The sequence below is a fragment of the Ursus arctos genome, unplaced genomic scaffold (assembly GCF_023065955.2).
Source record: "Ursus arctos isolate Adak ecotype North America unplaced genomic scaffold, UrsArc2.0 scaffold_11, whole genome shotgun sequence".
NCBI lineage: Eukaryota > Metazoa > Chordata > Mammalia > Carnivora > Ursidae > Ursus > Ursus arctos.
The window spans coordinates 178,551-205,577 of NW_026622775.1; the positions used below are offsets into that span (position 1 = coordinate 178,551).

At 36.1% G+C, this 27,027-nt stretch overlaps 1 protein-coding gene across 1 annotated transcript in view; it reads right to left on the reverse strand.

Annotated features, from left to right (window-relative positions):
* Window positions 1–25,218, reverse strand: part of LOC113249475 (centromere-associated protein E-like) — a 74,580-nt gene extending 49,362 nt beyond the window's left edge. Inside the window, 18 exon segments of the mRNA XM_057309983.1 lie at window positions 1,909–2,028; window positions 6,044–6,211; window positions 7,711–7,799; window positions 8,456–8,554; window positions 8,557–8,599; window positions 11,297–11,455; window positions 12,459–12,578; window positions 13,553–13,682; window positions 13,990–14,077; window positions 15,453–15,504; window positions 18,913–18,978; window positions 19,051–19,118; window positions 19,270–19,351; window positions 19,769–19,888; window positions 20,750–20,867; window positions 20,964–21,066; window positions 23,572–23,663; window positions 25,154–25,218. Coding sequence (XP_057165966.1) covers window positions 1,909–2,028; window positions 6,044–6,211; window positions 7,711–7,799; window positions 8,456–8,554; window positions 8,557–8,599; window positions 11,297–11,455; window positions 12,459–12,578; window positions 13,553–13,682; window positions 13,990–14,077; window positions 15,453–15,504; window positions 18,913–18,978; window positions 19,051–19,118; window positions 19,270–19,351; window positions 19,769–19,888; window positions 20,750–20,867; window positions 20,964–21,066; window positions 23,572–23,663; window positions 25,154–25,209 — 1,773 coding nt within the window. The 5' untranslated portion in view covers window positions 25,210–25,218.
* Between the last annotated feature and the right edge of the window lie 1,809 nt (window positions 25,219–27,027).

Sequence of the window (27,027 nt, forward strand, 5' to 3'; positions counted from 1 at the left end):
GAGAGTTGGAAAAGACTTTAGAGAACGTGTACATATAATATTAAATTTCAAATAAAAAATGGTGAAAATATGCTAATTATCAAATGTGTATTTATGAAAGATGAAGAGAAATAATATTTTCCATAATAAAAACATTTAAAAAACTCTGGCTATATTTTTCCAACTTATAGAATCATTGTATAGACTGTAGAAATGTGTTATTGTTTAAAAAAGGTTAACACAATTGTTGTTCAGCTAGCTCGTTAAAATTTCCTATGTATATTTAAGTGATTCTAAAAACATGGCAGGTGAGTACTTCATAGTTAAAATTAAGGATATGAAATCACAAATAGAAAAGAAAAAGAGAAAAAACCCAATAGAAAAACAGAGAAAAAATGAATAGGCAACTCACAGAAGGGAAAAATGCAAATGATTGATAAATGCATGAAAAGATCCCCAGTCTCATTTTTAGAGAGAAGTGGCATTTTAACATGACTTTAGGTTACATAAATTCAACCACATATATCCTTGGCAGAATATTAATGTACAAGAATGAATAAATTGTATGAATAAAGAGAAAGAAGTAATAAGTTTTAAAAAGTGGGAAATTCTGCTTGTCACTATATCAGCAGACACTCATGGATTATATGAAAGTGCCTTTCTTCCAGGGCTTTAGAACAGTAAGATTACTTTTACAAAGGATCACTTGTCATTAATAACAGGTAACAGAAGAGTCCTAATAGAGGGTAACAAAAAGTACTCTGAAAAACTCAAACGAAAACAAAAGAACAACAGAAACCAAAAATTCAGCTAGAAACTGCTACTTTTTTAAAAAGAGTGTTAAAAACTAGAATCAAGCTGATACTTTCTTGAAGTAATCAAGAGGACTAAAGGCAAATAGAATAGAAAGCAAGCAACAAAAATTAACAATTTTACCATGACAGTCAATGCTATTTAGTGTCATATCTTTTTTTTTTAAAGATTTTATTTATTTGTGTGTGAGAGAGAGTGAGAGAGAGTGCATGCGCATGCCCGAGAGTGGCATGAAGGGCAGAGGGAGAAGCAGACTCCCCGCTGATCACGGAGCCCGCCGGGGGCTAAGTCCTGGGACTCCAGGATCACAACCTGAGCTGAAGGTAGACTCTTAACTAACTGAGCCACCCAGGAGTCCCTCAATGCCATATCTCATACCAACTAAAATCATCTAGAGCTACAGTTTCTGAAAAATACCAAATGGTTAAAAGAGTTATTTAAATTATAATGAGAATGCATTAATATTGATGAAATTTAGAAAATCACGCTCAATCGCATGTGATACGTATAGTTCTAGTTACTTATCAATACCAACATAAGTGTTCACCTGCAGATACTGACTACATACTTTGGCATGCATTTACATAAAATATTGAAAAAAATAAAAAATTCTGAATTACCGATTTTTAATGTAAACTCATCTTTAACTTACTTATATTCACTCAAAGAATGATATCCTCAATTCTCTGCAAATGATTCTTTTTTTTTTTTTTTAAAGATTTTATTTATTTATTCGACAGAGATAGAGACAGCCAGCGAGAGAGGGAACACAAGCAGGGGGAGTGGGAGAGGAAGAAGCAGGCTCATGGCGGAGGAGCCTGATGTGGGGCTCAATCCCAGAACGCCAGGATCACGCCCTGAGCCGAAGGCAGACGCTTAACCGCCGTGGAACCCAGGTGCCCCTCTGCAAATGACTCTTTATCCATAAAATGGCAACGATACTAACAGTCCCTCTTTCATAGAGTCATTGACAAGATTAAATAAAATACTATATGTAAAACAATTACAACAAAGCCTGGCACACAGTAGGCTCAATATAAGCATTTGCTATAATAATGATGATGGTGTACTATAAATGCCTATGTGACTCAACAACAAAATAAACCTGATTTTTACCGACAAGTATGACAAGTCCATTTTCACATCTTCTGACTTCTGAGAGTCTATGTATTTCTGTAGCTGCTTAATCTGGTCTTCCTTTTCTCTAAGCAGCTCTACTTTTGAGCTTAGTTCATTCTATAAGAAGTGTGAAACAAAAAAAGTGAAATGTATTTTATGGATTTAAATTTTAGGGGATTAAAAAGAACTTACATTTAATCGTTTAAACTGTTAGTAAAATTTAAAAAGTTGATATTTAAAAAACAAAATGTTCCTTGAATTTTCTGAAATCATGTTCAATTACATGATGTACATTTTATAGTTCTAGTTCCTTATAACAGAAATACCAACATAAATGCTCACCTCGAGATCTTGATTATACACCTCTGCATGCTTAACTAAATTCTTTAAGTTGGAAATTTCATGAATTAGTTGCATCTGTAAGAGCATGTGAACAGGCAACAGAGCAAACCAATAGTTAATAAAGAAAAAAAAAAAAAAAAGAAAGAAAGAAAACCCCCCAAAAGATAGCAGTTTTTCACTGCTTCAGAATCACCAAAACAGTAAGAAGGGACCGAGAGATCAATTGTTCAAGCTACTATTACAGAACACCTCATTATTTGAAGATACAAGACAAACAAACAAAAACCCAATAAGCCAAACAAAAAATACCCAAACACCACAAAACAAGCAAACAAGAAAAAAACCTCAGCATGACCCAAGTAACAGTTATGTCATCTGTTAATAATGCTATAATAATGTCAAAAGCAAATTAGTATGCGTCCCTTGGAGGAGAGAAACTGGTAATCCAACTTTAAAAAACACACTTTTAATACATTTTTGTTTTGGGGAGGTTAAGTGCAGAAATGTATTTATTCTACTTGTTTTCTTCCCATAAATTAGCCATTTAGCTTTAGACTGACATACTTTTTAAGGATTCGTGCTTTAGAATTTAGGTCTGGATGAGAGTAGTTTCATGTGGTGTCTTTAAGATAATATCACTGTTCACTAAAGCTACAGAGCTATGTATAGGATTATCAATTATTACCTTGTTGATTCATTCTACAGAAGATATTGGAAAGATGATGCTATTGCTTTATATTTCTGTTAAAGTTTCCTTTCCATCAAATATCTGGAGCATTAAATATTTGAGTACTACATACTCTTGTGTCAAAACACGTAAATGACAACTTACGCATAAACATATTTTCTCTTAGAATGATAAAATCTTCATGATTTGATGAGTCCTTAAAAAGTAAAGGCAGGGTGGGGGGGTGGGATCACTGGGTGATGGACATTAAGGAGGGCACTTGATGTAATGGGTCCTGGGTGTTATATGCAACTGATGAATAACTAAACTCTACCTCTGAAACTAAAGATACACTACATGTTAATTAACTGAATTTAAATAATAAAAAAAGAATTTACAAACTCTACACCCAAACTGAACCCTACCTCTGAAACTAATGATACACTATATGTTAATTGAATTTAAATAAGATTAAAAAAGGAAAAAAAGGCAAATTCTAGTAGAAATGTAATGGATTTACGAAAATAGCATCCTGTTTAAGTAGTATTTTCTGAATGTTAAATTCAGTCCTAACTAGTTTAGATTGAGACTAATGCTGACATTCTTATTTTAGGTCAGCATCATCCAGAGATATTACGTGAGCCAAGCTAGTAATTAAAAATTTCCTACTGGCTGCGTTAAAAAAACAGAACTAATTTTAAAAATACATTTGAACCTAATATATCCAAAATATTATCACTTGTTCGTGTAATCAATATAAAAAATTAAATAGTTTACATTCCTTTTTTTTTCCGTACCTAAGTCAGTTCAGACTGGCCACACTTCAAGTACTCAGTCATCATATGTGGTCAGTAGCCATCAACTGTACAGAGAAATTTTAGATATTTGTGTTGGCTATAATTTAAATTGGCTCCATCTTTTTATCTTTCTTGTTTCTAAATTTTGTGCAACAAAATCACATTTACCAATAAGGAAGAACTAAAAAATTAATCTTTATTTTGGAAAATAAACGTTTAGAAAGAAAACTTATTTCATTTCTCATTTGAAATAGCACTTTAAGTATTAGTTCTCATTAATGGAGAAAGATGAACTTTTGTAAAACTTGAACTGTAATTTCCTAATGAGGTATTATTTAAGATGCTGAGCATAAAGAGAAAGTATATGATATGATCAAAAGTTAATTGGTTGCTACATAAAAAAAATAGTACAGATTGCAACTTAATTTTCAGCAGGTGAAATAAAACATTTAATTCCTGAAGATAAAAACCTCCAAGTTGTTAAAATTGTGGAGGGTTGGAATTTCCTTTGTTCCCCGAGCTTGATGATACTTGACTTTGTTTCTAAAAATTACTATTTAAACATCCTGTATTTCTATATTCCTATTTGAAAATGATACACAGCTCTGGTCATTTATAAGACCATTAGGCAAACCAGGGCAATGACCACATGTCCTAAGGCCATAATTAGACATTTTACTCCTTTTTGGCTAATCTTTTCCCCCAAATGGGGGTTCGGGAACATATTTCACTGCATACACAGACTTATTTTTTTAGTTTAAAATAGAATGGAACTGCCTCTGAACAGAATAAGTTTTTATTACTTAATATTTTATGTTACCTTATAGAACCTAGAATTTTAGTTGTGTCCAAGTAAAGATGAAAAGAATAGGATTATTTCCCCCCTTGACTGTGGTTAAAAGGAAAAAAAAAATCAGGATGTGAGAGTCAAGTCATATACTCTGTGAGCTTCAGTTTTTATTATTAATTGAATATATAAATCATGTAAAAAACTTCGAGAAATTATTGCTATACTTATGCCCAAAGTTAATTTTACGTCATATCATTTATAACAAGTAAGATACAATCAGATGAAATTTGGAGTTAGAAGGGGCCTTGGTAAGCACCTGGTTCAACCTCCAGGGTGGAGAGAAACAGGAAGTAAGTCCCGAGAGATTCCAGGACTCGTTCAAGGCCTTGCATCCTACTTGGAAAAAAATTCAGCTCCAGAGACCATGCTCTTAACCATGATGCTAGACCACCCCCTTCCTTATGAAACTCAGTTTTTATTGATAGAAGTTTACGGCTCAATATATGACATTCTGTATTTTGTTAACACGCAAATTTTAAAACAAGGTAAATGAAACCCTACAGATTTTGCATCTTAGGCTATATACCCATGAAATGTAGGATTAACTTTAATTTGTAGGTAGAATGGAAATAATACTTTTGGTACTGAATTTTTTTCCTTATTAGAAAAAAAGAGTGCGAGAAATGAAACTATACTGAGGAAAAATCGTTGTCCCTTTGGGCTATCCTCACAGAAATCTCATAAGTAGCTGCAATTAACTCATATTTTAACTACACCAGAACACTGGCTCTTATTTTGGGGGGTAAGGGGAGGCATAGATCGCTTCATAGTCTGATAATGGCTATGGATCCTTGTTCCAGAACGATGAATATACGTTCAAAAATTCTACAAAATAATTTTATGTCTGTGACCTCTAGGTTAAGGACGGTCTGCTTTAAGAAATCTCTTGAATTTCCTGAACAATTTCTAAGTGTCTGAAGTCTGAGTGTTTCTGTATTAGGTTCTCTTAACATGTAGCTTAATATTATATATTCAGAAAATTTAAGTGATCTGTTTCATTTCTAAAAATTTCATTACTAGTATTTAGTATCAGTTACACTAATTTTCACAATAACTCTCTGATATGGAAAAAGACATGAGCAAAATCAACTTTCCCAGCTATTCTAATAATGTTCTAAATATTTAGGATTATACTTTTTAAAGAAAACAAAATCCATTAACACACAGCATCTATGCATAAAACATTCAGTCAGGTAGTAAAATTCATATTGGTATCAGTCGGAAATGGTTATTCTCTAGACAGTACTTCTGGTGTGCCCAACAAATTAACATTTGAGCAAAATAATTCGTATGTGAAACAAATGATTTAAGTATTTTAAAAATAATATAAATGAGTCATTTCTTAAATTCTCTAAATTGTATGTGCACATAGAAAATGGTTGGCTTCTCCATACATCAACTTTAGAAGTAAATATCTCTAAGAGAACGATACTTCTTGTAAAAGTGTGGTTTTAGCTTCGTGTTTCCATCTCTTACCTCCTGATCTTTCTCTGCTTTTCTTTTTAGAGCCTCAAATTCATCCAAATCATTCTTTTCTTTTAATTTCAATTCCATTTCTTCATTTTCTCATCTTAGTTGTCCATAGTCCAATACTAGACTATCATAGTTGGCACGAAGTGAATTCAGCTCACTTTCTAAATTTTCCTATTGGAAACAAAACCAGATTTTCAAGTCAGAGAGAATTCAAGTCCTACATTGTTTCCTTAACTAAAATTTGGAGTCAAATAGTTTAACCTGAAATCATGTAGTTAACTTAGGTCATTCTCTTCTTCAGTGTCTTTGTAATGATTTAGCTTGATCCAGGGTAAAATAAAGGGTGTGCATTTTGGTAAACTAGAAGAGAAGACTATTTTGAAAGGAGTATGAAAAAAAAAAGACATATAAACAAGTGCTCTGCCTGTATCTAACTGGAAAAGTTATCAGGAGCAGGAGGCTGGGGAGGTAGGGTGTATCCCGGGAAGTCTACTTGACCACAGATCCTTACACTCCTTAGTAATAAAGACGATAATCTAATTCTCCACCTGTCTGATGCCTGTTTAACTTCTCAGATAGGTCTGAATTTTGGAAGGGAAACAGAGGTATTATTTATTGACCTCTAAAACTCTAATGGCTGCTATGTTTTACCACACTCAAAGAGGTCTGTTTCTGTTTTGTATACTATTATGAGAAAGAGATAAACCATAAGTTAAAAAAAAGAAACAAAAATTAACACCAGGGATTTTCCAAAAACAACACATTTCTAGAGGATGTTTTAGGGACATAAAGCACTTTAACTATAACACTTGCCTAATTTTAACTAATATAATGGTTAAGTAATGGTAATAATAATTCCCAAGAATCATTGCAATTTTATAAATTCTAAAACTAAAACGAATTTTTCTTAACAAATACATTTATATTTATAAAACTATACGATACTTCTTTGGACATTAGTAGCCTAGAAAGGAAATACGGACTCTATACCTACTGAAGTATTCACTACAGTATTTCCTAAGGGTTTGATAAAACCACACATAATACATTTATTTTTCAGTGGGATTTGGCAATATTACCCCCTCCCTGCTGTGTCATTTTCTACTATATGCCTGAGAATTTTGACACTTTAAAAATCAACCCTTTTTACCCTCAGGGGATTGTCTAAGGAAAAACAGAAACTTAAAAAAAAAAAGAAAAAAAGATGCTAAGATCTACTGGGAAAGAACTAGACGAAAAGGGTTACCTATTACCATTCACCTGCATTATGCAATTTTCAGCTTCCGTCTGCATGCCAGTTATCAGCTAGGAGTGTAATGAGTAATTAGAACCAGAACTGTTACTGAAACTAAGTCAGAGCTAGTAATGTGCTGCTACAACAATGTAAACACCAACAAAAAGCGAATTTTAAAAAGAGTAGGAAAGAGGAGGGGCGCCTGGGTGGCTCAGTCATTAAGCGTCTGCCTTCGGCTCAGATCATGATCCCAGGGTCCTGGGATCAAACCCCACATTGGGCTCCCTGCTCAGCGGGAAGCCTGCTTCTCCATCTCCCACTCCCCCTGCTTGTGTTCCCTCACCTGCTGTCTCTCTCTCTCTGTCAAACAAATAAAATCTTTAAAAAAAATAAAAAAAGTAAGAGGATAATGTTCTATAAAATATGTTTAAGTTACCTGACTTAGTAGCTTTGTTGCTGGATTCCACTCTGTCTCATTTAATGTATCAAAAGTACTACCGAAATTATCAGGCTCTGAGCAGAAATCTAGGAGAAAAAGAAATTTATCCATAAATATGTTTAATAAAGTTTCTTAAAAGGCCAAAGACTAAAAAAAAAAAAAATCTGATCAGAGGTAATTAAGCTCCAATTAGCTAACATGTGCTCACAATATGAATATCAAGAATATATTAACAACAGATATGATCATTTATATTATTATATGAATTAAGATCCCTGGTTAGAATTAGCAATAAAATATTTGATCCTTAATACAATATAGGCAAAGGGAAAAATTCTGAATTTGAGATTTGATCACTGTAAGTAGATTTTAAAATGCCCTTTAAAAATACTGCTAATGTTGGAGACACTACTTTGAAACATGCCTGTGTAATGCCACCCTTTCAAGATCAAAGAAAGTTTAAAGCAGATGTTATATGGATACTAATTTAATTGGATAATGATTAGAATAAAACCAACAATAAGAAAGTCTCATGTTTCAACTAAAGTGTATTGTTCTAAGAGATGTGAAAATAATAATGTTCACTTTCTTAAAATCACTAATCTTTATCATTATCTCCATTGTAATTGCATCTAAAATACATACATTTTATTAAATGTGTTTATCACATTAACTGAGTTATAAATAAAGTAGTTCTTTACAGGATGCTTTTGTAATTAGAAGCAGCTGAAAAAGCACTCACATTCATCAATTTCTCCCATTACGGTTATAGCCGCCTTCCGTGTTTTTGTTACATTTGTTGACATATTAAATTCATTTATATAATTTGAGTCCTTCATTTGTTAATTTTGCAAAGGCACCAAGTGACTCTTCGTTTTCTTTCGGCCTACAGAGGAAGAAATCAAAATTATCTCACAAGATCTGGGCTCAAACATCATAAAACAAGGGGATTAGTTTACAGTTTTTGGAAAACATGGCCTTGGTGAAATTCTTTTTAAGCCTACTTTAATATCCTATCAGTCTAAGGACATCCTGAGAAGACAAACTTTTAAAATCAGTGTTTAACCCCATAAAAAATCTAATGAAACACCCTTATTTAAAACTCATGTTTTATTTGAAAGTTTTCCTACAAACTTTTCTGGGACTTAATTGAAGGGAATCGGCTGACTCACAACCTCCCACGTAATCCAGCGTTCTCTAGCAGTGGAGCTGCGGCCGCCACACCACAGCTACCAAAAGCACTCTGGGGCGTCCAGCTCTAACTGGGAAAGGGCAGACAGAGGGTCTGTTTGAACTTCCTTCAGAGAGTAAATCTCCACACAGCCTTCACAATGCAGTTCTCTTCCAATTCAGTAAAGCTAATGCCTCCCCCAGTGCTCCTAACCTCACTGTTTCTTTCTCCCTGAGTTATGTACTCATCTGTTACCTTTACCAGCAACCTCCTAACAGCTTCATGAATGAATGCTCCAGCCTCTTCGCTTGCTTTTGATTTTTTAAAAACAAACTCTTCACACTTCTCTCTAGCTGCTTCTTTTCGTTTCTCTTTTGTGGTCTTCCTCATCATCCGTCTACGCCTTCCTCATCCTTTCAGGAACACCTCTGTCTCCTGTGTTTATCCCACCCAGCTAGCTGTCCTCACCACTCACTCTGGTTTGCTGGTTTCTTCTCCTCTGCTTGTGTTTTTCCGTATTTCACAGCTACCATTCTTCTCCTGTCCCTCTATGAGGTACAAGTACTATCTCATCTTCCTTGATCCTTCCAACTATCCTATTACTACATCCTTTTTCTAGGTGAGCTGATCTATAAATGATCCTTTTTTCTATCTGAGGTCAGTCCTCTCTACTGTGTTCATGATCTCATTCATCCCTTGGGGTCATCTCAACCCTTTGTAAGATGGCTTTCACTCTTAGCACATAACTCAAATTGCTTTGTAAATGAGCTTCTTGTTTTCAAATCCAAAAAAAATTTGTTTAAATTTATCTTAATTAACTTCTCAGCAGAATGTGACACCGCTGATCACTACCTCTCTGAAATACTCTCTTCCCTTAGTGACCACAATTCACCTGGTTTCCTTCTTAACTCTAGAACTAATCCTAGCTCCCTTCGGGATTCTTCTACCTTTATCTAAAAAGTTGTTCTGGGGGTCTGGTCTTTGGTCTTTTCATTCCCAACATGCTCTCAGAACAAACCCATCCATTCCCACGACTTGACTTTGGATCTGCAGCAGCTAATGCCCAAAGTGATATCTCTACCTCACACCTTTCACCTGATTTTCATATACTTGCATATTCAATTACCAAAACCTTAAACTGGAGTTGTCCCAAATAAAACCCTGAGAGCCGCACTGCTCTTCATTCGGTATTTCTTAACAATGAATACTGCTACCAGCTACCCAGCAATGTTTGCAAGTCATTCTGGATACCTCTCTCCCTCTCCCTGTCCCACACATCTAAATAATCACAAAGTCCTACTGAGTCTACCTCCCACGTAGCTCTCCAATTTACCCATTTTTCCATTTCCAGAGTCAGAGTCCTGTAGAGCCCCAAACAACCTGATGCACACAAGCAGCCACACCTTTCTGAAATACAATTGTGATCATGTTACCTACCAGACTTTTCCTTGCCCTTAGGATAATGCAATGTCCGAATCCTTCACTGTGATTTAAACTGACACTGACACCAAAACATTTTAAGTCCAACGGATACGTTATGTTGTTTTCATTACTCCAAGCTTTTGTACATGTGCATCTCTTCCTGAAATCTTCTTCCCTATACCTTCCATTGGGCTGTTTCCCATTCACCACTCAGTCAACAAAAAGCACTTGGGATGTCTTCCTTATACATAGTATGGTGACTTGAACATGTCTATTAATAATTATCTTAACAGCATGTATTTGCTGTGGATTTGCCCTGTGTAAAATGTAGTGTTGAGCACTTTCTATGTATTATTTCAGCTAATTCTCACAACAACCCTATGAGGTGCAAATCAAGCTATCTCACAGATAAGGAAACTGCAGCAAAGTGGATTTAAGAAATTGCCCAAGGTAAAGAGTTAGGAATCGACAGCACCAGGATTCAAAACCAGGCAGTCAAGCTCCAGAGGCCATCCTTTTAATCATGATACCATCATAGCCAAAAAATACCTACTGGATAAAAACCCCTAACTCTAGTAAAAACAATAGTACACGTACTGGGAGCCAGAACTTTGATCACTGTGTTGATCTACAGTCCAGATCAATCTTCCTGAGATCAAGATTTGTTTCCTTAAATAGAAAATATTACCTAAACACTTATGGTTCCCAGTCACCTGATCAACTTTATTAGAATTTCTTAAGAAGCATATGGTACATAGATTCCTTGTCAGTATTTCAGACTTCTTGAATTAGGACCTCTACACACGGGATCAGTATTTGTAATGAACCTCTTAGGTTTTGCTGATGTATAGGCAAACATACATAATGTTCTGGGTTTTCTGAATATACTGTATGAAAGGATAAGAAATGCATAACTGTACAATAAACACAAAGGAATACCAATCCCAGTCTCTGTATACCAAGTCTGAGTTGTCATGTTTTAAAGTTTACCTGTAATTCCTGTTGTGATGTGAGGGAAGAAGAGGTCACCAGCATCCGTGTTAAGTTCTGAATTTTCTCAATCTGTACTTTTTGAAGCAAATCTTTTTCTTCCAAAAGTTGGGCCAACTGGTCTTTTTCCATTGCCTGGGCCCGAGTCTCTAAAGAAACCTATAGAATATAATATTAAGTTATGTTAATAATAAATGTAGCTAGATTTTAAAACCTTGAAAGTAGCTTAAAAGAACAGAATATTAAATTTGTATGGGGAGGCTCTTGGGTGGCTTAATCAGTTAAGCGTTTGACTCTTGATTTCAGTCCAGGTCATGATCTCAGGGTTTTGAGATCGAGCCCCACATTGGGCTTTATTGAAATGAAATATACCCTACCTACAAAATACTAATACTATGGCAGTTACCATAATCAGTAATTTCTCAAACCTATAATAAAGTAAAATACACATTTCTTCCTGTGTATTGTAGGTGTAATATAGAAGATTATAGAAGGCTATTATCACAATTCTATTAATTGCCTAATAATAGGCAATTATAAATAACAGGCAGAGAAGTCATAAAAGCAGAGACTTGAATACCTACAGTAAAAGACCGGATGTTCTCCTAAGACTTTCATTTGATATTTTAGCTCATTTTATTTTATTTTTTAAAATTTTAGATCATTTTTAAAAAGATAACTAAAATACTAGATTTTTACAAAATATGAAACCGTAATGGTTAAAACAAACAAATTACATGACAAGTGATTATGCTACCTTATTAGACTTAATCATAGGGTCAGAAGAAGAATTCAAGATAATGAGAAAATACAAAAATAAAGTTTTAAGTAACTATACATGGTCTTTCTTTTTAACCTAATTCCCAATGTATTTGTGACAATTTAGAAAGAATGTCTCTACTTGGCTCATTTGAAAATCTCAAACTTTGCCCTTTGGAGATGAAAAACAAAATCTAAAATAATTTCAAGAAACCTAAGTTTTCAGTTTATAGTAAATTAAACTAAAATTTTTATGAGTTGATTTCTCCTTACTTGAAAGCTGTTTTAAATTTAGGTTATAGACCTCAGATATATTGATGAATTAAGAATCTCTGGGCATTTGGGCAGATCTTAGTTCTCAATCTGTCCCTATTCTTTACTGAAATACATGGCTCATAGATACCTCCTCTAACTGTTTCTTAAGATCCATTATTTCTTTTCTGTATATTTTCAGGAGAGCTTCATCACTTGATACCTCATTAACATAAGGAGTATTCTTCATATATTCGGCAGTGCTGGCAAACTGGGGAAAAATACAAGAGTGTTAAGTGTTCAATATAAAAAATTAATTTAATTAATACTACTTAGGTTTCTTACAATTAAGTTTCACAAAGAAAGATCAATACTCTTCCCTGGTGGCTTAATACTTTTGAACACGGACAGTATTCTACGTCCTTGTAACTTACCCCAGCTGCTAGTCTGCAGTAGAGTGAAGGAAATATCTTGAAGATGGATGGATGCCAACAGAGAACTTACAAACACTGGCTTACTGGAATCCCAGTCACCCCTCAAAGTCCAGTGCAACTGCCCCCTCTACTCTGAAGCTTTGCTTCCACTTCAAAGTATCTCTCCTTTCTCTGAACTCTATTTATCAATAGTTACTGAATCCAAGGCAATCTCATTGGAAGACGGGTCTTATCTTCCCTCTAAGACTATGAATTGTGAGGTCAGGGATTGTATTTTTTGTCTTTGTTTCTCTGACACTACGTTGATCTAGTGCTCAATAACTATTTACAACAATATTTTTTATAGTGTGAGTAGCAGCAGGAACTGTACGTGGGTCCATGAAGGTCACCATTAAAGAACACCGAATCCTTGATTGAGACAGCTATTCTATTGGCATTTCGCATTTTTCCTTTTTTTTTTTTTAAACAGAAAATGTAAGCCTTAGGTGAACACACATACCTATTTGTTGAAAAGTCATATTAGTTTTTCATTCATGGGAATGAGACAAAGTTTCCTTCTACAATAAGTAGAAAAAGTGAACTCTTTTTTTTTAAAGAAAAATAGTATAATAGTGTTGGATGTGGCAAAAATTTGGAGGTGGGATATGAATGATTGAAATTTGGGAAAATAAAGGAATACTATTTAGTAGGCAATACATCGGTTTTATTGCAGCAGGTATGTTATGTCATTAAAAAGAAGATACCTAATTTTAGTGGGTAATTTTTTCTTATAGATGATTTTCCCCCATATTGAAATCAAAATCAAACTCACCTGTAGAGTAGTAAGGGTTTCATCAAAGGACACTGGAGTAATTGTGCAGATAATATGTGTTTTTGCATTTCTTCCCAAGGAATTCTGGAGAATTCGTGTTAATTTACTATCTCGATAATTTATGAAACCACTTAGAAAGAGGTTTGGGAAAAAAAATTGTAAGAATTTTTATACAACAGAAGTAGTTGGTTTTTAATGCAGAACCTTAAATTAGCTACAGTTTAAAAATTCTTTACGGTTCCATGAGGCAGATCAAAACTACTAACTAAATCATATTTAAGATAAAGAGTAAATTTAGTAGGTCACAGTCATATGTCTAAGAAGCTAGGCTTGCTCACAGAATCACAAAAGCTACTTAATACAGGGAAGTATTATAATTTTCAACCTCATGCACAATGTAAGCATTAATATGTAAATGTACAGTGGAATAAACTTACCCAACTTGTCCATCACTAAGTTTCTTGATCACTTGTCCCAAAATAAATAAACTTCTATTTATATTACAGCCTTCCTTGAGTCGCACACCTGCATTTATTAGGCAAATATGAAAACTGAAGTTGACCTCTGTACTAGATGATGAACTTATTTATCAGTAAGTTATAAGAGAAATTAGACTTTCTGGTAAGGGTTAGATGATAAAGTCTGTGCCCTGGATTGGATCTGAGCCCACTTTTAATACCACCAGTAAAAGGAGCTCTCTCCTTATTCCTCGGACCTATTAAGTAAATCAGAAATGTTATCACCTAAGAGAAAGAGCAAAAAGAACAGATGGCTAAGAAAAAAAAATGAGAGGGAAGAAAAGTTCATTTCCTAAAAGAGCCTGTCTAACTCCTCAGTTCAAATCTGTTTTTTTCCAAACTTCCAAATATAGGCAACTATAGACTTAACAACCAAATTAATTATTATAGGTTCACAACCAACAAAGTTCTAATTTTTCAACTAATATCCTCACATGGCTCATATATTTAAAAAAAAGAGAGAGAGAGAGAAGAAAAGAAAAAAGAAAAGAAAAAAACAAAAACAAAACAGGAGCATGTATTTCTCGTTCACAGGTTGCAGGTTTGGTGGATATAGGCCTAGCTCAGAGGAGCGGTCTCTGTGTCAGGCTGTAGGAAATTAACATAGAAAGGTTCGACATCTTCATGATTTTGAAACTTCCTGTCTAAGTATGCTTTTCCATTTGTTCAAGTATTTGATTATGTCTTTTAGGTCTGTTTTAAAGTTTTCTTTATTTTGGTCTTGGGTAATTTTTGTTGAGTTTCTACCTAGGTATTAGATCTTATAAGTCATTACTGTAAATGGAGTCTTTTTGTACACTAAATATTCTAACTGGTTGTTGTATTATGAGTTATTAATGTCTGTATATTAATTTTGTACCCCACTGCCTTTCCGAATTTCCTTACTAATTATGAAAATCCGGATGGTTTTCATGGCACTCTCACAAGCTTTACAGCTATGCAATCCTATCAACTGCATAGTTTTAGCTTTTTAATTGATGTTACAGTAGCCCAAACTAGATAATTTGGCAGATACAGAAGCTGTTTTTAAATGAACTTTGAAAAAAATTTTTTTAAATTTTTTTTGAGAGAGAGAGAACACGAGGCGGAGAGGGGGAGGAGGGGGGAGGTGATGGGGTGGTGAGAAAATCTCAAGCAGGCTCCATGCCCAGCGCAAGCCTAACACAGGGCTCAATCTCACAACCATGAGATCATGACCTAAACCGAAATCAAGAGTTGGACACTTAACCAGCTGAGTCACCCAGGTGCCCCCAGAAGCTGCTTTTTATGTTAAAGACTTTCATCACAGAATTATTAGTTTCTAAATGCAAGGTAGCACTTTTTTTTCTTCTGTAAAAGAACAAGATGACATTGAGACCAATACATTTCTTAGTTTCCATTACCTTCAGCGCCTGTTTGAGCAGCTCTTTCACTGCCTGCAAGATCAACCAGATTCTGTAAGGCAGATGAAAACAAACCTTCAGGAAGGGTAACTTGAACTAATAAAATTCCAACTGCTGAAAGAATGATTTTAACACACAGTCTGTTTGCATACCCCAACTGGATGCTTGTCTTTCTTTCCGCTGCTTAGGCTTTCCCCTTTCTGAGTCAGATTGATCTGTATACCTTGTTCCTTTTTTACAATATATCCTCCATAATGCTGTCAGAATATGTTCTCCATTTCTTACACAAAGTTCAAAACCTTACAGGTGAATAGGATTCTTTACAATTTGGCACTTGCGCTGCTCCAGCTTTAAATCTACCCAGTACTCACTCTGAATTCTAGCTGTCCTACTTGCTATGCCCTAAATGTCTCATGTATTTCTATGCTTCCAAGAGCTCTCTTTTGCCATTCCCTTTGTTTAATAAGTTCTACTGTTCTAGTCTGCCTCTATTCCTTATTCAGGACCAAAGACGATTGTTACCTCTTTAGTAAAACTTTGCCACCTTTATTCTTCCTCTCCCACACCTTGAATGAACTGCTCTATCAATCATGTACCCAGGGGTCTTTAAAGATACAACTTATTCTTTGGCACTTACTGGGTTAAGCTAGTCATTTGTGTCTATGACTATAGTGTAGTATCTTTAAAAGCGTGGGCCTCTTCATTTCACAAATATTGTTGACACAAAGTGACTGCTTGTCATGCTCCAGGCAGTGTATTAGGTGCTAGGGATATGGCAGTGAACCAGACAATGAGTTCTCTGCTCTCACGGAGCTCTTGTTCTACATGGGGCAGGATGGGGAGAGGAGGAAGTTGGTGAGAAGTGAGAAAAAGACAGGTAAGAAACACATCATGGTAGGTGTAATACAGATAATTTAAATAGAGCATTGGAAGAGGAAGGAGGAAGGTACAGAGCAGGCCCTTCGGACCAGGAGATAGGGAAGCCCTCCTATTAAGCTGGGATCTGGAATGACACAGAAGAGGGGGCCAGCCATGCAAAGATCAAGGGACCATACTCTAGATAGAAAGAATAGCCAGTACACCCAGTCACAAAGCAGAAATGAGCTTGGTGCATTCAAAAAATAGAAAAGGCAGCATGGAGGAGTTGGTGAAGTAGAGATGGGACAATATAAATTGAGAAAAGTAGGTAGGGGTCAGACTGTGCAGGGCAATGTAAGGAAGAGTAAGAACTCTGGATTTTCTAAATGTGACAGGAAAGGGTTTAAGCAAGAGAGCGACAGACATATCTTGATTTAACTTTTTGAAGGACTGCCTGTGGCCGCTGGACTGGAGAAGGGCAAGAGTGGTGGCAGGGAGTCCAGTTAGGAGGCTCCTGCAGGAATCTGAGTGAGAGGTGATGGAGGCCTGGGTTAGGGAGGTAGCCGTGGAGACAGTAAGTGGTGGAGGGATGTCTTCTTTACTCCTTTAATCTCAGAGCGGAACTATGCTCAGAACATGATGAAGGCTCAGCAAATATTCTTAATGCATTAAAACAAAGTTAGAGATTTAAATTTTCTCTCTCTCTGGACACTTTCAGGAATGGGCAGTAATTATGTACTCCTGCTTTAATTATGTCCTATCTAGACACGATTTTCTCTAAAATACTCAAAGTCTAATCTTTCTTGTATATTACCTATATTACAGAAGAGCTAGATACATAATAAAGGGGCAAAATGGTGAGAAAGGCAGCATGAATTAAGGAAGAAAGACGGGAGCAAGTATCGGTGTTCAAAGATACCAAGAGGCCCAATGTATCTATAAGAGAGGAGCTCACGTAGAGTAGAAGGAAGTCAAGTTAGGTTGGTTAAGAGTGGTGACGCAACATAAACAGTACTTAGTAACATTAGAAAAATTAGAAATCTGCAAACAGACTGTAGAAAGGAAGACCAGAGTCTTGGGGCCAGGTCTAGGAGAAAGATACAGCAATTCAAGAGATGAGAACCTAAATGAGTGTGACACCCATGGGAATGCTGAATAAGAAATGCCAATGACTGGACAAAAGGGGAAGGCAGAAAAAGATTAGTCAGAGTTGACTTGGGTCTGACCTAGTGACCAGGATAACACTGGTACTGCTGGAAAAGAGGAATATTCACCAGATAGGAAGAAATTAATTTTGTTTTAGACACACTGAAGTTTGAAATAACAGTGGGACACACAGTTATAATCATCTTTACAAAGACACGAATTAGAACTCAGAGACTCTAGATAAAATAAATATTTGACTGTCTTCCACACAGAAATGTTAACAGAATGTCTGAGGGCAAACAGAAGTAAGAAGGCCACAGCACAACGCTCCTATGTTTTTGATGGGAGGGTAGGAAAAAGAAGCCACAAAAGGAATAGAGAAGGAGTAGAGCTGAAAAGAAGCTGGATATTATGAACCGGAAAGATCAAAAGATACTAAATAAATAAATAAATAAATGCCACCTCCAAAGAGCCAGAAAGTGATTTTGGGGAAGACTTCTTTCCAAGAAGATACTTAAGAGTAAGTGGGAAAGTGAAGGATTGGACCAGATGGTATCTATAGTTCCTAAATGATAGAGCATCATAGAATATGGAAAAAGTCACCAAATGGATCACTGAATATGTCAAGAGTATTAAAAATAAATTATTAAGAGAAATGTTAAAACTGTAGTGAAGTTTCACAGACTGGGTTTAGAAAACAAAACAGAAGTCAGGTTTTGTGTTTTTGTTGTTGATAAATCAAAGCAAGACCAGTATACTAAAATCAATTTTATGCTGGTATAGTAAAATACATGAGGCGAACTAGAATTAGATATTTAATCAAGACTCTGATTTTTCAAATCTGAAAGTGAAAAAACATATTATAGATTTATTATTTTTTTCCCTGAAGTTCTCAAATCAAATAGAATAATATTGAGTCATATCCTACATGAAGCTAAAAAATTTAGACCATGAAGACAGAGAATATTGGCAAGAAAGAAGAAGGAAGCACAGAAAAAGAGAGAAATGATATAGTGCAGCAAGAAGGAAATGGGACGTTTACTTACGTGGAAAAAAGGAATGTTTGCATAATGTATATATTCACTATTCAACTATTGGCTGAGACAAAATAACAACAACAACAACAAAACCAAACGGCCCCCACCCCCATTCCAAGAACACGCTAACTCTTAAACGCATATGGAAAATCTCCCCCAAGAACTCTGGTTAGGAAAAGTCTTTCCATCTAAATTTTAGGAGACAGCAGCCATAATAACATAGAGGAAGAAAGACTCTCTGAATTCTTCCTACATTTTAGTTAGCAACCTTATGTTTACAGACGAGACTAGTTAAACTACCAATTCATACATGTTTTTGCCTGTTCGGTTAATAGTTCTTATGAAACCAAACATCTAGCAGCCAAATTAAATGATGCTTTGGCCTACATGGTACAGTATCATGGTCCATCAATACTCACCAAGTGGGACACTTTGACGGATCCTTCACAATTGGAAGGTTCCCCTTTCTCTCTACTTTTCAAAATCTAGATAGAAAAGAAAACTTGTAAAAAATTAGTGCATTTTTAATTGGAAAGGCCAAACAGAGAGTTACCTACCATTCTAAAAATGGTATGAGAGCGACTGCTTCTTTGATTCATTTTTGTAATTCCATAATGTCTGTTCTCTGTAAAAGGTAAGTCATATTTCAGCTGCGTACATTAAAATCCAAAGAAAAACATTAATTTTTAAGAGTGAAAAGTGTGATTTGAAGCCTAAATACATTTAACCGAATAGCTTTTACAAGTGTTTTGGAGAAATACAGTATAAAGTCTTACTTTCTCCTTTTGTGATCCACTTCAAAGCCATTTCTGATGTATAAACAACTTCTTCTGTGAGATCAGCCACATACACATTCCTCTGAAACAAGTTTTATTATGAGAAGAGTAGAGAAGACGTCACTAAAAAGTGTGCATCTCAAAAAGAAGGTGTTAACTACTACAGAATTCATTTGTGGAAGTTACAAGTGGAAAATGTATGAAAATAACAAGTAAAAGTAAACCTATGATATGTACATTTTATTTCCTATACCAAAACATAGAAAATTCTGATACTTCTGTCTTGTTCTTTTTTAAGGCACTTATACCAAAATATTACAGTCGTCAGTGTTTAAAACCTATACATATTGCTCATATGCTGTCTTTATAAACACTTAAGAAAAAATAAACCATACAAGCAGGAGATAGCTTAAAAAATACCAAAATTAAAGGTAAATGTTCAAGAACAATAATCCCAATAAGCAAGTCTATTTTTAGCTACTTCAGCTCTGTTACTCACATTGAAGTCTTCCCGAATTATTAAAGGCTTCATTTTTTGAGTGTCACAGAGTAAGTCTGTAATGGTTTCATTGTATATCTCCATGTAAGATACACGTAAGAGAAATTTTCTGTCAGGAAACTAGAAGGGAAAAAACATGTATAAAAACATCAGAGATCATCCATTTATGAAAACCTAGTATTCAATACTTATGTGCTAATATTAAACATTAAAATATTCTGAGAAATTATCTTTGTAAAGCAAACAAGAGACAAAACCTCACATGGTTTTATGTTGATGACAAACAAAAAAATATAAAAATATGTTTCAGGAATAATGAAAAGTGTATTATCAAGTAATTAAACTCAAATAAAACCCTACCAACAGATGTTCAAATAAGGACATTAAAAATCATTAAAACTATGGACTCTGGGAAACAAACTGAGGGCTTCAGAGGGGAGGGGGTGGGGGAATGGGATAGGCTGGTGATGGGTAGTAAGGAGGGCACGTATTGCATGGTGCACTGGGTGTTATACGCAAGTATGAATCATGGAACTTTAAAAAAATAAATAAAATAAATAAATAAAAAAATTTAAAACAGAAAATAAAAATAAAAATCATTAAAACAGTAATGAAAAAATAAACCTAAAACCAACTCTTAGTTAGGTTGGTTATTCTGGCCTTTACTTGTACTTTTCTCTGCCCCTTGCTAATCGCTGGTACCTAAACAAAGGCAAGGAGGAGCTGACCATTCTGGTAAGATTTTCCTGTTCCTCGACATCCACTTTTTGGTGTGATTAGTACTGTTCTAGGATTCAAGGGAAAGAATGAAAGAACTTTAAGCTCTACAAAGTAAGTTTGTGGGAAAAAAGTGAATCTATGGTATGCCTTTTCTACCCATGGCTAATGAAGAGATAACCATAAACCTACTTCCTTTCATCATTACAAGCGACTATTACTACCTTTACCTGTATGTACCAGAAATTTAGCTAAGGTATTTACCTTTTTAATTTTTTGGAAAATGTCATGAATTGCCCTGGGTATTACTCCCAAATAATCCTCTGAACCCATCATGGTATATGTTTTTCCTGAAGCGGTCTGTCCATAGGCAAATATGGTACTTGTAAAAACAAACACATGCAAAGATTAAAAATGAATCAATAGGGTATAAAACTATCAGTACTTGAATAGAGAACCAGTACTAAGATATTTCTACAGTGAATAGAAACTATTGTAGCCTTGTATGGCGGAATCTATGATTGGTACGGTTATTTCTTCATACACATTTTTAGTAGTTTCATTACTGTGAAAGACACGATCTAAAAAAAAAAAACACAACACACACACACATACACATAGAGGTTAAATCAACAAATCAACTTTGTTTTCTTTCTTAGTAGTTGTCCAAAAAAATAAAATTGTCAGGATATGGTAAGATAAAATATTTAGGACACAATATTCTCTTCAACTTATTGGTCCTTCGAAAATATACTTCTCTATGAGGTGAGATGTGTTGGTCCTCACAAAGAAAAAATACAAGTCAGACTTCTCAGCTATCCTATGTGCTTTTAAGAGGCAGTAGGGCATAGTGGCTGAATTCAGGGGTATAGAATCAGACTGCAAACCTGGTTCCACCACTTATAAGCTGTGTGACTTTGGGCAAGGTGGTTGATGTCTCTGTGACTCACTTACCTAATCTGTAAAATGGATACGTATTCTCTTCCTCATAGAATTATTATGAATATATCATTAATACTTAGGAAATGTGAACTATTACTATGCTTTGGGAAATTTTAAAGTTTATAACATATTTGACAAGAAGGCCTGGCTCACGGGGCGCCTGGGTGGTACAGCGGTTAAGCGTCTGCCTTCGGCTCAGGGCGTGATCCCGGCGTTATGGGATCAAGCCCCACATCAGGCTCCTCCGCTAGGAGCCTGCTTCTTCCTCTCCCACTCCCCCTGCTTGTGTTCCCTCTCTCACTGGCTGTCTCTATCTCTGTCGAATAAATAAAATCTTTAAAAAAAAAAAAAAAGAAGGCCTGGCTCAAACTAAACTAAGAAATGCACACATATGGAAGAAGAATGAACAAAGCTGAAAGGTTACAGGGAATGACTAGTTGGCTGGCTGCTAAAGGAGGCTGGATTTACAGTAGCATTTGTGCTGATGAGTTCACTAGTCTAGGATGTGGTTCTCTGCTTTTGTTAGCATAATTAGCACATTAAAAATGGACAACTCTTTCAATGGTGGCCTCATATTAAAATCTCACAAGAAATGGATTTGTAAATCAGGAAGGAAATGTATCCACCTGCAACGAGTAATTCAGTGGTCAGACTGCTTGCATTCTGACCACACATCTGCCCTGTTGGCAGAACTAAATGGAAAACCAAAGTGCCATCTGAAGGCTGCTTAGGGATTATGATTGCAGAGCAAGGAGAGACGGTACGATGATTAAAATCTTAATGCCATTTGCTTTAGATGGGTGGATAAGTCCAAATCCTCTGTGGGTGTGCATAGCTACTGAGAACCTATGCAGATCATGTGTCTGCATGCTTGTGTATCCCTCACTCTTGGCTTTAAAATCTCTGGGATATATTGTTTTACGTTTTTTAAAAATTATGCTAATGCTCTAAAACAGTCCTTCACCAGAAATTGTTTTCTCTTCTATAGAAATTTGCTCCAAAACCTTTTATGATGGCTTTCTAGTTTAATGCTAGTTCAACAACCTAACCATTCTTACTCCTGAAGTTGTTGGGAGGACCTCACTGATGTTCTGAGGTGCCTAAGTGGCAGCATGCTACTGTGGCTGGATTTGGAGTCTGACTCTTCCATTTGCTGGCTGTGTGACTCCAGGCCCGTTTCAGTTCCACACTGAAAGATACCTACCATATAAGCTTGTTAGGGGGATCAATGAACTGATCTGTATGACATGCTTAGAACTGTGTCTGGCACATTGTCAGCAGTACGTCCATATTAAGTCAATACACAAATCAGCCTAGTCAACCTTCAGGGTCTCCATGTTTGTTCCTCTGTGCTAGCGAGCTCTCACTCATCCTGCAGGTCTCAGTGTCGGTGGTAACCTTTTAGACACCTAGACTAGTTAGATCCGCTATAAACTCTCACAAAGTTTATGTCAACACAAGTGTAATTACTTGTTTAAAGCCTCTCTCAACATATAAGTTCCACAAAAGCTGGGGTTGGTATCTGCTGTATTTCAGCAGACACAGAAGGAACATCTTTAGTATTTATTCTTTAAAGAATATTCTTAAAAATAATTGTGGAATATACTAAACTGAAAGACCTTAAAGATGACTTGACATTAAGCAACATATTTTAGGCTTATGGGGTTTAGGCCACAAATAAACTAATGAATAAGAGGAAGAAGTGTTAGTTTCAACCATAAGGCACTATGACTATAACTTCATTTTATTTATTATTTATTTTTTAAGAAAAGATTTTATTATTTATTTGAGAGAGAGAGCACAAGCAGGGTGAGGGGCAGAGGGAGAAGCCGACTCCCTGCTGAGCAGGGAGCCCAATGTGGGGCTTGATCCTGGAATTCCGGGATCATGACCTGAGCTGAAGGCAGACACTTAACCGACTGAGACACCCTTATAAGACGCCCTTATAACTTCATTTTAAACATCAATTTATTATCTTACTTATCATACATGATGGATGGGCAATTTTTTAAAGTTTCCACTGAAGCAGTTTATAGAAGGCTTAGTCTGATCTTTAATGACAAATTCAGTATTATCAATAAGCCTTTTATACTCCTAATAGGACAAGGATAACAGATTAACTTTTGATGCTGTTATAAACCTACCAAAATGGAAGGATTTACTGCCATCAACTTGATAAATGGCATTATTGTCAGTTTTCCAGTAAACTTGGGTATCTCCTCCAAGAGCTTCCTCTCTGAAAGAATAAAAACACTGCATTTTAGTATAACTGGTCATAGAAGTCATGTTACATGACAGATAAAAGATTCCATTTCTGAAGAATATTTTAAAAGACAGTATTAACTTATACTATATATAAGAGGAATATGGAAAATTTGCCTTTAAGGGGTCAACACTTTCAAGTGGGGGTCAGTGACCTCCTGCCTTTTCATGGGATTTTCCTTGTGAAGTTCTTCATTTCCACCCTCCTACCCAGTACTGGTTGCTGAAAAGATACATTCAAAATGCAACTCTGATTACGTCCCTCTTGCTCAAAACTTTAAAAAACATCTGAAATGGTACTTAATATGGCACGCTAGACCTGGATTATGTTTATTCTTCTCTTCAATGTTATCTTTCTCTAAATTCTGATATATACCTAACTCCATACAGCTACCTGAAGGTCCCTTTCAAAACAAGAAATGCAGCTCCTCTGTGTCTGCAAAACCCAGACTTACCTTTCCATTAAGTAATTTAACTATTCTTCCATTCATGAAAACTGTCAGGAGTTTCCTGACACCAGCCCTGTCCCTGGTGTCATCTTAGAGGGGTTAATGACTCATCTAGCAAACACTCTCCACCTATCATAACACTTGTTACCATGTATTGTAATGGTTTCTTTATGTAACTGTCTTCTAATGCATTACATAATGAGCCCTCTAAAAAAGGAAATTCCTCATTTTGATATTGTCATTTATTAAACACCTGGTAATATTTAATAAATATTTCTCAAACACAAAATACATTAGTATTCTGGAGTGAGGGCCAGAAACTAGAGAAACAAAGACTTTCATTTCTTCCCCTTCCACCTTTTCTCTATAGCATTTATTACTCCCCTAACATTATGTCAACTTAATATTCTACAGTTTTTACTTTATTTCCCGTCTGCCCTGCTAGAATGTGGGTCCACAGGGGCAACGATGGTGTATTGTCTGTTTAGTAGTGTATACTGTACTAAAAAAAAAAAAAAATCAGGATTGATAAATATCAACCATTCAACGTTCTGAATGTTGAATTCAGTCATTGAATGAAGTTTTGAGTGCCTAGGAATACAATGCAATGAGACAGACTAGTCCTTGCTCTCAAGGACTATACAGTGAAGAGGGAGAGGCAGTTAAGTCTAAAATGACCGACTGTGATGAATGCCCGTAAGAAATACCCAATAGGACTTCCTTTAAGGAGCGGGGTGGGATGGGGTGGGGAGGATCAGATGGAGAAAGGCAGCGCAGCACCGGCGTCAAGGTCTTTAACGTTGGCCAGAGTGAGTTATACGTTTAGGAGACTCCTGCAGCTGGAAAGTGTCTTCTAGATCCTCCGACCCTACTCTGTCACTTACAGATAGGGACTCAAAGCCGGTAAGGGGCCGAGATACCACGCAGAGGAACCGGAAGGAGCGGCGAGGGCTCTTCGGCTCAGGCCCGCACCGGAGGCCCCAGCGGGGTCCTGGTCTCGGTCTGGCCTACCTACGTATTGTTGAGCGGTCGGACCCTCACGCAGACCGCGACAGCCCCTTCCTCCGCCATCCTGCCGGGCTAGACCTCAGAGAACCGGCGCAGACGCCCTACCTCCTCCGCTTCAGAGAGCAGGGACCGCCCCGCCTTTAAGTTTAAAATTTCCCAAACGCCGCGTCTGATTGAGCCGCGGCCTCGTGACGTCACGGATTGTTCCACTGCGCCCAGCGCGGGGGGCGCGAGGCCGGCGGCGCGTCCAAGGATGAAGGGTGGGGGGGGGTTAAAGGGTGTGGAGGACCGCCGGGCAGAGAGGCGGAGAGAGCGGTGACGGGAAGCGGGCGGAGCGCGGCAGTTCTGGCTGGAGCCGAAACAGCTGTTAGCCGCTAACAGCCGCTGAACTGCAGGCGGGCGTTTACAGCCTCCGGCCGCCACCTCACCCTAAAAGAGTGTGCAATCTGTAGGAAAAATAAGGCAGAGAAAATTTTTTTCACCAGCAAGAGTTAAAACCTTTAAAGAATCCACTAACAGTTTTTTTTAAATTAAAAACACCTCTAACGAAAGAATTGAAAGTCACTGCACTGCCCAGAAACGTAAGAATCTTGTTGTGCTCCTTAGAAACTGCGTTTTATGTTCTTTTTCTTTCAACTCCTGTTTCCATTGGCTGTGAGCTCCTAGGAGGTTGTTTTAGAAAAAGAGTTATTGAAGTCGGGAAACACTCTGAGTAATGAGGTGAACTTTTATTAGCAAAAGTGGGAAAATAATTCTTTCCTAGAAATAGTGCTGTTTTGTTTTGTTTTTAAATATGTATCATGGTAAAGCGTTAACATTTTCTTTAGGAGGGATTTCATTCCCTTTCTTAGTTGGTTTAAGGAGCTTCAAGAATGATTCCCTTTCCCTCACCAAAAATATGACCGCAGTTACTAACAATTTTATATCATTTAGAAGAATAGAAAAGTCTGGTGATTTAATAAAACTATTTTGGAAGATAATTTGGCAATATCAATAAAAAAAACTGAAGGCACTTGTGCCTTTTATGCAGGTAATTCTGCTTTTAAGAATTTATTTATACATGTATTTGAAGGACTTTGCAAGGATATATGTTATGGGTTGCAGCATTGTTTACAATAGCAAATGGCTGAAAACATATTAAATGCCGATAAATAATAGATATGAGACTAGTTAAATAGATGGCATTTGATCAATACAATGAAATGCTATGTAGCCAGTACAAAGAATGGTACAGTTCTTAATGTGAACTTCGGAAAGCCATTTGGGGTGTTTCATTAACTGAAAGAAAACGAATGTGTGGAACTGTGTGCACAGTATGATCCTACTTGATATTTCAAAGGATATTTATATGTCTGGATATGCATACATAATTTCTGGAAAGACATACAGAATATACCTGATTTCCTTGGAAAGGGGTGACTGAATTGGATTAATAGATCTACCTTCCATTGTATAATATATTTTATAATTATTAATATTTTAACCATGCAAATATTAAGTAGTTTTGTTCAACTTGAAGAAACTAGTTAATAGAAAAAAACAGTAAATAAAAATGAGTCTGATCATTCAAGATTTGTTTGTTTAACCAGCTGTGAGCTAGTCTAGACTATTCTTTTTTTTGTGTGTGGCTACCCTGTGATGATACTCGCCTATGCCTGGTAAGATAAGACAGAGTTAAGAAAAGTATATTTTAACTGATTTTCTAAAAAATGGTGGTGATTTTTAAAATATGGTGCACATATTTAGCTGAAGGGAAGGAGCCTGTAAAGAGGAAGAAGGGACATGCAATTAGTGAGAGAAGATCTCTGACGACACGAAAGGGATTGGTTCAAGAGTACAGAGGATTTGTCTTGAATAGTTGTGCTTGTGATTGTTGCCATG